Source organism: Myotis daubentonii, chromosome 2 (assembly GCF_963259705.1).
Source record: "Myotis daubentonii chromosome 2, mMyoDau2.1, whole genome shotgun sequence".
In the NCBI taxonomy this organism is placed as follows: Eukaryota; Metazoa; Chordata; class Mammalia; order Chiroptera; family Vespertilionidae; genus Myotis; species Myotis daubentonii.
The window spans coordinates 36,443,541-36,454,430 of record NC_081841.1 but is presented as its reverse complement, the minus strand read 5'-3'; the positions used below and the strand labels follow the sequence as shown (position 1 = coordinate 36,454,430).

At 36.1% G+C, this 10,890-nt stretch overlaps 1 protein-coding gene across 7 annotated transcripts in view; it reads left to right on the top strand.

Annotated features, from left to right (window-relative positions):
- The first annotated feature begins 60 nt into the window (after positions 1–60).
- INTS13 (integrator complex subunit 13) overlaps positions 61–10,890 on the top strand; it is a 28,976-nt gene continuing 18,146 nt past the window's right edge. Inside the window, exons 1-9 of one of the 7 annotated variants that reach the window (XM_059682421.1) lie at positions 63–604; positions 1,113–1,157; positions 1,568–1,803; positions 3,241–3,315; positions 4,580–4,782; positions 5,138–5,218; positions 6,735–6,825; positions 8,768–8,896; positions 10,641–10,725. In XM_059682421.1, the coding sequence (XP_059538404.1) occupies positions 1,579–1,803; positions 3,241–3,315; positions 4,580–4,782; positions 5,138–5,218; positions 6,735–6,825; positions 8,768–8,896; positions 10,641–10,725 (889 nt within the window). In that variant the 5' untranslated portion in view covers positions 63–604; positions 1,113–1,157; positions 1,568–1,578. The other 6 variants (XM_059682423.1, XM_059682426.1, XM_059682425.1 and 3 more) reach the window with 6 other exon arrangements.

Below are 10,890 nucleotides of genomic sequence, written 5' to 3'. Positions count from 1 at the left end.
CCCGTCAACCTACTCAGGCTTTTTTCGCTTGGTTTCCCACCAAGTCTCGCGAGTTTTGCCAGGGAAACCGGCCTAGGTGAAGAGACCGAGAAGGGGAGCCCGGGTGGGAGGGCCTTGCGTTCAGGGCCCGTGGCTGGTTTAGCCGGTGTTGTGGTTGGTACTTCGCTGATGGGGAGGCTCTCAGGTTGCCCGGAACATACTTCCCAATGAGTGATGGTGGAAAATTAGCGGGTAGGAAATCTTGAGGGTCGGAGGCATTTTTTTTTTCTCTTGGCTCCGCCCTCTTCCCCGTTCAGCGACCTGGGCGTCTGGCCCACCGAGGGGGAAGGGCGGCTTGGCCGGGCCGTCGGAGAGTGCTGTGCGCACGCGCGCATCCCGGTGTGTGAGTGTTCGTGCTCGCGCGCACGCGCGCGCGCTCCCGCACTTAGGAAGCTGGGGAAGAAGCGGTGTGCTGAGCGATGAGCGGGGCAAAGCCCAGTCCCCTGCCGTGGGTCCCAGACGCTCCTGACCGTGCGCTGGCCCTCCCCACCCAACCGGCAGCCTTTGCCTGAGCGGCCGTGGTCCATGGCCTCTGTGCGTTTCCACTTCAGGACCAGGCACGAAAGTAAGCTAACCTCAGCCCTGAGGTCTTCCCTACCCGCTCACCTTGTGCTGTCCACCCCGCACCCTCCCGCAGAGGGTGTCGCGATTCCTCCCAGAAGAGTTTTGCATGAAGGGGAAATGCGTGCGAAAGCAAGGAGAAGCCAATAGCAGGATCGTAAAAAGTCAGTTCGTGTTCATGAACACTTCTGCTTTTACCATGTGCTTTTTGAATGTTGGATTGTCTATTAAGCATAAGGTTTTATTAACGAAGCAAGGGAGTTCTTATAAGAAAAAGTTTTAAGAGAGTTCCTCCTCCTTCCCACCCAGGCGCTTGGTAGCACCTAAGTTTTACTGTTCTGCATGGTCAATGACTGCGGTGGCTCGAAAGCTAAGGGGGGCATTGTGAATTTGGGGTCCTTTTCCGAATGCGAAGACCCGATATGCAGTTGTGTTACATGTCTGTTGTGTTTTGGTCTTCCCTATTGCTGTCACTTGTGTTTCCTGTTCATTCTATCCCCTTCCCTTTTCAGAAGTCTGGAGACTTTTTGGAGGGAAGCTCAAAACCGCTGACTTGGGTTAGTTTGGGGATTTGTATGTGATTGCTGTCAGCGAAGATCATCAAAAGTGTGTTTGAAAAAAGTATTTGTCGTGTATTAATGTTTGGTATTATGTAAAGGGATCAAGTACAATTACTTGTAAAAGTATTTTCTTTTGCTCAGTTTAAATTCATTCAACAAGCAAAAGAAATATATGTATGGACTGTAATTTTGCCTGTGACTGATAGAGTGACAGCTTAATAGGATGTAGCTCATCCCTTGAATTGATACTTTGTGGTCAGGACCTCATTAAATCTTGTCCTTTGTTGAACACATTTCTTTGGATACTGAATCTCCCAAATCTTCTTGAAGAAAAGACACATTGGAAATAATGTAAGATTTAAAGGTTCTGTATAAGATATTTGGCTAATACATTTTATCCCTTACAGGTTAAAACAAAATGAAGATTTTTTCTGAATCTCATAAAACAGTCTTTGTTGTGGATCACTGCCCTTACATGGCAGAATCATGCAGACAGCATGTTGAGTTTGATATGCTGGTGAAGAACAGGACCCAAGGCATCATCCCATTGGCCCCTATATCTAAATCATTGTGGACTTGCTCAGTAGAATCTTCCATGGAATACTGTAGAATAATGTATGATATATTTCCTTTCAGAAAACTGGTGAGTCTGAAGTACAAGCAAAATTTGGGGAATGTACTTACTGCCTGTAACATTTTTTATATATGAATTTGCTGTAAATTTAGAACTGTTTGTTTACCACTTTAAAAATGTGATATGTAGCCCTCCCCTTTGGGATTAAATGTCATGTGTATTTAGTTGGGACCAACAGTAACAGCTAACAATTGTGAAGCACTTACGGGTGCCAGGCGTATTCCAAAGGGCTTCATGTATATTAACTCCTCTAATTCTCACAACAATCCCATAAGGTAGCTATTCTAATTACTAGGATAGTATTCAAAGTATATAGTCACCAAAATAGAACAGGCACTGACCGTTGATTGTTGCAGCAGGGATGTGGTCTGTAAGCAGTCTGTCAGTCTGTGCTGGTGTGTACTAGTACCATCTGAATATCAGCCTTTTTTTTTTTTTTTTATTACTGTCATGTTGGAGATGAGGTGGTGATATATTAGAAAATATATAAAATGATGACTATGTTTCCTTTTGGGAGAAGGGTGCGATCATTTCATTTCACCTTACTTGATAATATTTTTTTTAAAGATTTTTCTATTGATTTCAGAGAGGGAGAGAGAGAGAAATATCAATGAAGAGAAAGAATCATTGATTGGGTGCCTCCTGCACGACCCTCACTGGGGATTGAGGCCTCAACCTGGGCATGTGTCCTGACCGCAAATTGAACCATGACCTTCTGGTTCATAGGTCGATACTCAACCACTTAGCCATGCTGGCCCAGTGATACTATTTTTGTTTTGTTGAATTTTACTTAAAAATTTAGAATAAAGTCCAAATTAATTATTTTGACTTTCAGTGCCCTATGTGTTATGGCCACTGCCTATTTTTTTTTTTTTTTTTTGAGCTTATCTCCTGCTCTTCTGTCAGCTCCGAACTTCATCCTTTTAAGGGTACTCACTTAAAGGCCTTTGCGATTGCTGTTCACTATTCCTGGAATTCTCTATCCCCAGCTCTTTCCATGGCTGATTTCTTTTGGTCATTTTGAATTTCCTTCAGTTGCAACTTGTGTAGAGAGCCCTTCTCTGTCCAACCAACCTGAAGTAACTAACCATCTTTTTCTTCACATTTATCACTCTGAAATGATCTTGTTTATTTGTTGGTTCCCTGCACTGCTCTCTTATCTTACCACACCTGCCAAACCCTATTTTCCCCACATTGTGATAGAACTGTTTTATTCCTCACTATATTCCCATACTCCAGCGCTGAGAATAGCACCTGACATGTACTAGGCATTCTATACTTATAAAATGGATGAATGACTCAATCAACAAATGAGTCCTAGAGACCTCATATTATTTTATTTTTAATTCTTTTTACTATTAAGTAGTAGCAAACTTTACATTTTAAATATGATGTGATCAGATGGAATTGGAGTTGAGTACTAATTCTTTCTTTGAAATCTTTTAGGTGAATTTCATTGTGAGTGACTCTGGAGCACATGTTTTAAATTCCTGGACTCAAGAAGACCAAAATTTGCAAGAGGTATGATTCAGGTTTTGAACTGTGGCCTTTTTGAAAAATTTCTCATCATTGATGTTTCAGTAATACTTTAATAAAAAATAATTTTAAAATTTTGATCAATATAGGATAATATATGCACATTGTTTAAAAACATCACCTAATACTGAAAGTGAAACAGCTATCTCCAATCCAGTCTTTCCCCACTTGAAAGCAAACTTTCAACTCTTGCTCATTTAGTATATACTTCTATATTTAAAAAAAAATTTATTTTACTGCCATTTATCTGCTTAAAGAAGTTTCCTTCTATTTCTAGTTTGTTGTAAAGGTCTTACATTTTGTCAAATGCATTTTCTTGTATTTTTGGAGATTATGTGATTTAAAATTTTCTGTTAATATGATATGCACATTAATTAATTTTTGGATTTTTAAATCAACTTTGCATTCTTGGGATAGTCCCCTTGGTCAAGATGTATAATTATTTTTATATGTTGCTCAATTTGGTTTGCTAGTAGTAATTTGTTGAGGATATTTGAATCCATATTTATAAGATACTAGGGGCCCGGTGCACGAAATTCGTGCACTGGGTGTGTGTGTGTGGGGGGGGGGGGAGTGTCCCTCAGCCCAGCCTGCCCCCTCTCACATACTGGGAGCCCTCAGGCGTTGACCCCCATCACCCTCCAATTGCAGGATCGGCCCCTTGCCCAGGCCTGACGCCTCTGGCCTAGGTGTCTGGCCCGGGCAGCGGGGACCCGCAGCTGCAGCGGCCCCGCAATCGTGGGCTTCGCTTTAGGCCCAGGCAAGGGGCCCCTAGCTCCTGGGACTGCCAGCTTCGACCGTGCCCAGCTCCCATCGCTGGCTCCACCCCTACTTCCTGCTATCACTGGCCAGGGCGGAAAAGGCACCTGATTCTCCGATCATGGCTGGGGGGCAGGGCAAAGGCGGCCCCAGGGCCACCTTTGCCCTGCCCCCCCAGCTCTTAGCTCCCCCCTGGGTTTCCGATCACTGTCAGTGGCAGGGGGCTTCTTCCTGCTTTCCCTTTCGCCTCCCTGCATTGTGCCTACATATGCAAATTAACCACCATCTTGTTAACAGTTAACTGCCAATCTTAGTTGGCAGTTAATTTGCATATAGCCCTGATTAGCCAATGAAAAGAGTATCGTCGTACGCCAGTTACCATTTTTCTCTTTTATTAGTGTTGATATTAGTTTATAGTTTACTTTTCTTGTGATGTCTTTGTCTGACTTGTGCCTATTCTTGTCACCATAATTGTTTTCCCATTATTTAGCTAATGGCAGCATTAGCTGCTGTTGGGCCCCCTAATCCACGGGCAGATCCAGAATGCTGCAGTATTCTACATGGCCTTGTTGCAGCAGTGGAAACCCTCTGTAAAATTACGGAATACCAACATGAGGCCCGTACTCTACTAATGGAGAATGCAGAACGTGTTGGCAATAGGGGGAGAATAATTTGCATTACTAATGCAAAAAGGTGAGACAATAACAGTAACTCTTTCACAGAGGGAATTGTACTCTTTCACGGCTTTTATTTTAAAAAGTAGGGACAATATGTTAGCATTTAAACGTATCACAAGTGGCCTTTCTAATATTGAAGCTTTGTTTATCCAACTCTAAAAGACTCATCTCAGTGAAAACTTTAGATTGTCATCATGTAGGTTAATTTGACTCCTCAGTAGTTTTTCATTTGGTTATTTGGTGTTGTGAATGAGCACCTAGAAACAATCCTTACTGAAGTAATGTTAAATACCTATAGCTGAACAGTGTGTTTAATTTTTTCTCTTACTGTTTATTCCTTTAAATTTATTGTATCTTTTTTGTGCCACTAGTGATAGTCATGTGCGAATGCTTGAGGACTGTGTTCAGGAAACAATTCATGAGCATAACAAGCTTGCTGCAAATTCAGATCAGTGAGTATAATCTACATTTGAAATAAATATTAAATTTTATAGTCATATATTTCATTCTAATTATTTCAATAATTTTAATAGAAACATAAATTTTTCTTCTGACTCTACTTTGATCAGAAATTTTATTCCCTATTTTCCCTTTCACTTTAAGATTTTACTTTTTCCCATAGGAAAGGTGATCAGAACTATAACATAATGTATAAATTTATAATGCATATTTGTTTTGATAGCTTGCTCTCATATTCTTTCAAATTTATAAAATGAATAAATTATCGGTGGCATTATTCATTATGGACCAAAACAATGAATTCCAGTATATGAATTTTTTTAAAGCAAAAAGCTATTAAAAATATGTTTTGGGCTGTTGCAATGTGGAGTCTAAATGAGATTGAGCTATTATTAATTTCCTTAAGTGGAGTGCTGGTATTATTGTTAATAGATAAGATTATTCTCACTAGGAGAAGCATGCTGAGGTATTTAGGAATGAAGTATTTCCTTCGCAATTTACTATCTATGGCATAATTAAAAAAGTGTATGTCTATTTAGGTACATAGAGAGAACAAATATAGCTATCACTTAGTGAATCTAGTTTAAGGATATATCAGCATTCATTGAATAGTATCGTTATTTCAACCTTTCTGTAGGTTTGGAAATTTTAAAATAAAAAGTTGGGGGAAACTTTTTAGCATTACAAGTTCTGTATTCTTCGAATAATAAGTTATAAGTCCAGGTTAGTATTGTCTGGTTTTGTCTTTAAAAAACTTTAGTAAAAAGGAAACTAATGCACAATATATTACTTTTCTCTGTGACAGTTATATATTGAAAATTATACCTGATTATAAGAATTTTCTTTTTATTTTATCCTTTAAACACAAAAATTATTTTTGCATTTGAATTTAATTAATATGAATTATTCATTTAATGTTCATACAAGTACAACAGTTATACAGTTTTTCTAAATATTTAGCTTTTGTGTTAACAGTAGTATCTGATTATAGAGATATGCTGTTTTGGTAAATATAACTCTCAATAGTTTACCTGCCTAGAATCTTTACATTGAATGCACATAGTTTAAAGACATCACCTATTACTAAAAGCAAAACAGTTATCTCCATTCCAGTCTTTCCCCACTTCCTAGAAGCAAACTTTCAACTCTTGCTCATTTGGTATATACTTCCACATTAAAAAAAAATTTTTTTTACTGCCATTTATCTACCTGAAGATATTTCCTTTTAGTTTGTTGAAAAGGTCTCAGATTTTGTCAAATGTGTTTTCTTGTATTTTTGGAGATTATGTGATTTAAAAAATTTTCTGTTGATATGATATGCACATTAATCAATTTTTGGATTTTATATCAACTTTGCATTCTTGGGATAATCTGTTTGGTCATGATGTATAATTATTTTTATATGTTGCTCAATTTGGTTTGCTAGTAGCAATTTGTTGAGGATATTTGTGTCCATATTTATAAGAATAGTATGTATTTTTATATTCTAAGTGAAAGTTTTTCTTTAAGTCTCATGCAGATTCAGAAGTGTGAGCTGGTTTTGATCCATACCTACCCTGTTGGTGAAGACAGCCTTGTATCTGATCGTTCCAAAAAAGAGGTAAGTGCAGAAGTAATAGAGAAAAGATCATTTTTAGTTAATAATAAATGCTGACAAGGGTTAGCATTATAATGATCACATTGCCAACATTTTCTGCCAAGAAAATACAAGGTGGGGCAAAGCAGGTTTATAGTTGTAAGTACACGAAACACATAGTTTATTATTTTGCATTATTATTTATTAATTATTGTGTTATTTATTAATTATTGTATTTTTTTATCAGAACAACTATAAACCTACTTTTGCCATACCCTGTATTTACAGTTTTCAAAGAACCTGTATAGCAAAACACCTAGTTTGGTTCTTTGTGTTATAATAGTACATTTTATAAGTGTTTTCTCTTTAGCCTTGTCTGAGTGGCTCAGTTGTTTGGAGCGTCATCCTGTACCAAAAGGTTTTGGGTTCAATTCCTTGGTCAGGGCACATACCTAGGTTGCGGGTTCAGTCCCCAGACTAGGTGTGTATAGGAAGCAACGGATCAATGTTTCTCTCTCTCCCTTCCTCTATCTAAAATATATAAAAACATACCCTCAGGTGTAGATTAAAAAATTTTTTTTCTTTTTTGCTTGCCTTTTGACATTTACTTAAATGTGTTGTAAAACCATACATAGTTTGCATTGTTCCTAAAATTTCAATTATTACGTTGGGTTTCAGTTGCTTTAATGATGTTTTATTCCTTAAAAATCTTTTTTTTCTCATTAGAAAAGTAATATACTCTAATAAAAATACACTCTAGTAGCATAGAAATTAACTTTACCCAATCAGATGGGGGGAAAAACTAATTTCCAACCTTGGTTTTCCTTTTTAAATAGATTTGAACATTTTTGAAGGAAAAGATAAATCTGTTGATTCTTAAAAGAATTTGCATCACATAGTATTCTCCGTCAGTGGTCTATGTATTTACCTAATTGTATTAAATGTGTATGTTTTTAGGTTCAGGTTTTTCTCTTAGCCTTATTTAATATAAACATGTGAAGTATTACCTTAGTCTATGAATGCTTGGTAGTTAAGTGGTATTGCTAGGTCATTAGCTTTATTGTTGTGTTTTTAGGTGATTTCTAGTATAAGCCCCCTTTTTACTAACTTGTACCTGCATCTTTTGATAATGTGGCATTATGTTGGCTTTACTTTGTGATAGCTAAAAAGCTTATTTACAATAAATATTTTTACCCTGGAATGAGTAAAGTTTTGTGTTACCTTGTTGTAAGTAAAGTTTGGCTGCCTTATCATAATTATTGGTGATAAAATATGATGTTTGTAGTGATTTCCACATTCCTTTTAAGTAGTTCTATCTTTCGGGTGTTGTCTTCTCAAAATGAATTATTTTTCTACAGTATTTCTATGGGCCACTTCAGATCCATTTTGCAAATAGATAAATAGAAGTAAAATTATAAATGAAAATATATATTTAAATCAACAACTCTAAGTTTCAAGAGGACAGGGAATTTGCCTGTTCACTGCTGTATCCTCCAAGAGCTCACACAGTTTCTGGCATATAATGTAGTAAATTCTGCTTGGTACCTATTTATTAAATGAATAAATGAATGACTGTCTGAACATTTATTGCTAAAATAATGATCATTAGTGCCTAGCCGGTTTGGCTCAGTGAATAGAGCATTATCCTGCAGACTGAAGGGTCGTGGGTTCGATTCTAGTCAAGGGCACATGCCTGGGTTGCAGGCTCGATCCCCATTAGTGGGTATGCAGGAGGCAGCTGATCAATGATTCTCATCGCTGATGTTTCTATCTTATCCTCTCTGAAATAAATAAAAATATATTTTAAAAAATAATGACCATAGTTAATTTATGGACCTTTGTATTTTTCCGAATTCTATAAAATGAAAACAGTCACTTTTTATGGGTTGAAGTAAACTATTTAGCGTTCGGTTACAGTGTATTAATGTTTTATGGGTGGTTTTTTTTCTCTCATACTTTTCTGTAGTTGTCCCCTGTTTTAACCAGTGAAGTTCATAGTGTTCGTGCAGGACGGCATCTTGCTACCAAATTAAATATTTTAGTACAGCAACATTTTGACTTGGCTTCAACTACTATTACAAATATTCCAATGAAGGTAGGCAGCTCTTTTTCCTGCTATGTTGAAAGCTCTGTTTTGCTTTTTAAACATTTGTTTGACATATATTATTTATTTTAATTGAACCTTAACATTTTTCTCCCCATATCATGTTTTCTGTTTTGCTAGCCCACATTCAGTGTCTTTGACCAGGTCAGTAAGTACTGAAAAGCAACAAGAAAGGATCACAGAACAAAATGCTGTATTTTTCTCTCTAATAAGAACACTCAGCTTTTTTGTTTTTAACTATGTTCTCATTATTTTCATCAAAGTATAATCTCTATCTTAAATGACCACTTTTTCTGTGATTCTTTTTCTGATAGTTGTGTTATTAGATTTTCCTTACATTGTGTATTCTAGTTGGTCTTTTATTTTCTGTATTTTTGTTTTTGCCCAACAAATATAAAGGTGTTCGTAACTAATAAGTCTGACTAGGGAAAAATAGCTCATAGTTTTAAATAAGTTTATTGCCTTACCTGAAAAACCAAAGGTGTGAGTCTTGGGATTTTATTAATGGATATTCTTAAGAACCTGTTGCCACCTGTTCCTTTTCATCATAGTATCATTAGCTTGTCTAGAACTAGCACAATGCCTGGCCCATAGTAAGCTTTAAATGAATTTTTACTAAGTGGAATTAATTTTAATTTTATTGATTATGTTTATAAATAAAGTAACCATCATATCTAAAAATGCAAAGAGACTTTCTTATAAGTCCCAATTACATTGTTTTGCCACCATATGTTGAACACTAAATTGCATAGAAATATCTTTGATTATTAATTTTCTCCTATACCATTGCCTGGTTCTTTAATAGAAATTGTAACTTTAACCCATAGAAACAACAAGTAAAGTAGCTTAATAGGTGTACTTTATTATACACTGAGTGGCCAGATTATTATGACCGGCCAGATTATTATGACCACCCCATCAGTACAATGAAGTGAATTAGTTATGCAAATAATGATAATAATAAAACCTTGAGAGTATTTGCTTAGGAAGTTTTCAATATTCAGTATTTTTGGAAGTATCAATGAAGTACTGATGGGGTAGTCATAATAATCTGGCCGGTCATAATAATCTGGCCACTCAGTGCATATAATTTCATGAGTTATAAGAAAAATAGCCTGAGGGTGACAGGTGCCTTGCTCTTAGAATTTGATTATATTTGTGTGCTGCTGGTGTGATTCTTTCTTCAATCTGTTTTTTTCTTGTAAATAGATAATATCAAAATTCCTGTTTACTATTTAGGAAAACTAATAAACTTGTTTATTAGTCAGTATTTGCTGTTTTATATAATTGACATTTGTTAATTTATTGTAGGTATTTAAAGATGCTGCTTCCTCCTTTAAACAATGATTTCACTTTCAATATATATAAACCATTTCAATTGCATTATATTTGTTTACAGACAATTTGTGTATATTTGCACAAGACAGTGCATTTGGAGTAAAAAAATTTCTAAAATTTCTGGATTAATCACGTGTTAACTCATGACATAATATAAGAAAAATAATTAGATACGGTATTACTAATATATAGCAAGTAGTTTTTTAATAGTTTATATTTCAGTGGAAAACTGTTGCATCTTTAAATAGATTAATTACTGAGCAAACTATACCATTATTGTAGGTAATTTTCATCCAGTGTATTTTATTTCATTGTAAACAAAGAGCAAAATTAATGGTTAATAAATAACTTCATTCTTTGGAAAACAAAACCAAGTGATTTTAAATTTTGCTTTAAGGAAGAACAACATGCTAACACATCTGCCAATTATGATGTGGAGTTGCTTCATCACAAAGATGCACATGTAGATTTCTTGAAAAGTGGTGAGTAAGAGACATTGGAAAGTCTTAATTTGTGAGATCTAACATGGAAGCTTACAAACAACTTTGAAGTGCTCTTCAGTAAACAAACCTGATTGACTTTAGTTCATTCCTTTCCAGACTTATTTGACAATGTCACCTATTAATGGTCATGGAACTAAGACTAAG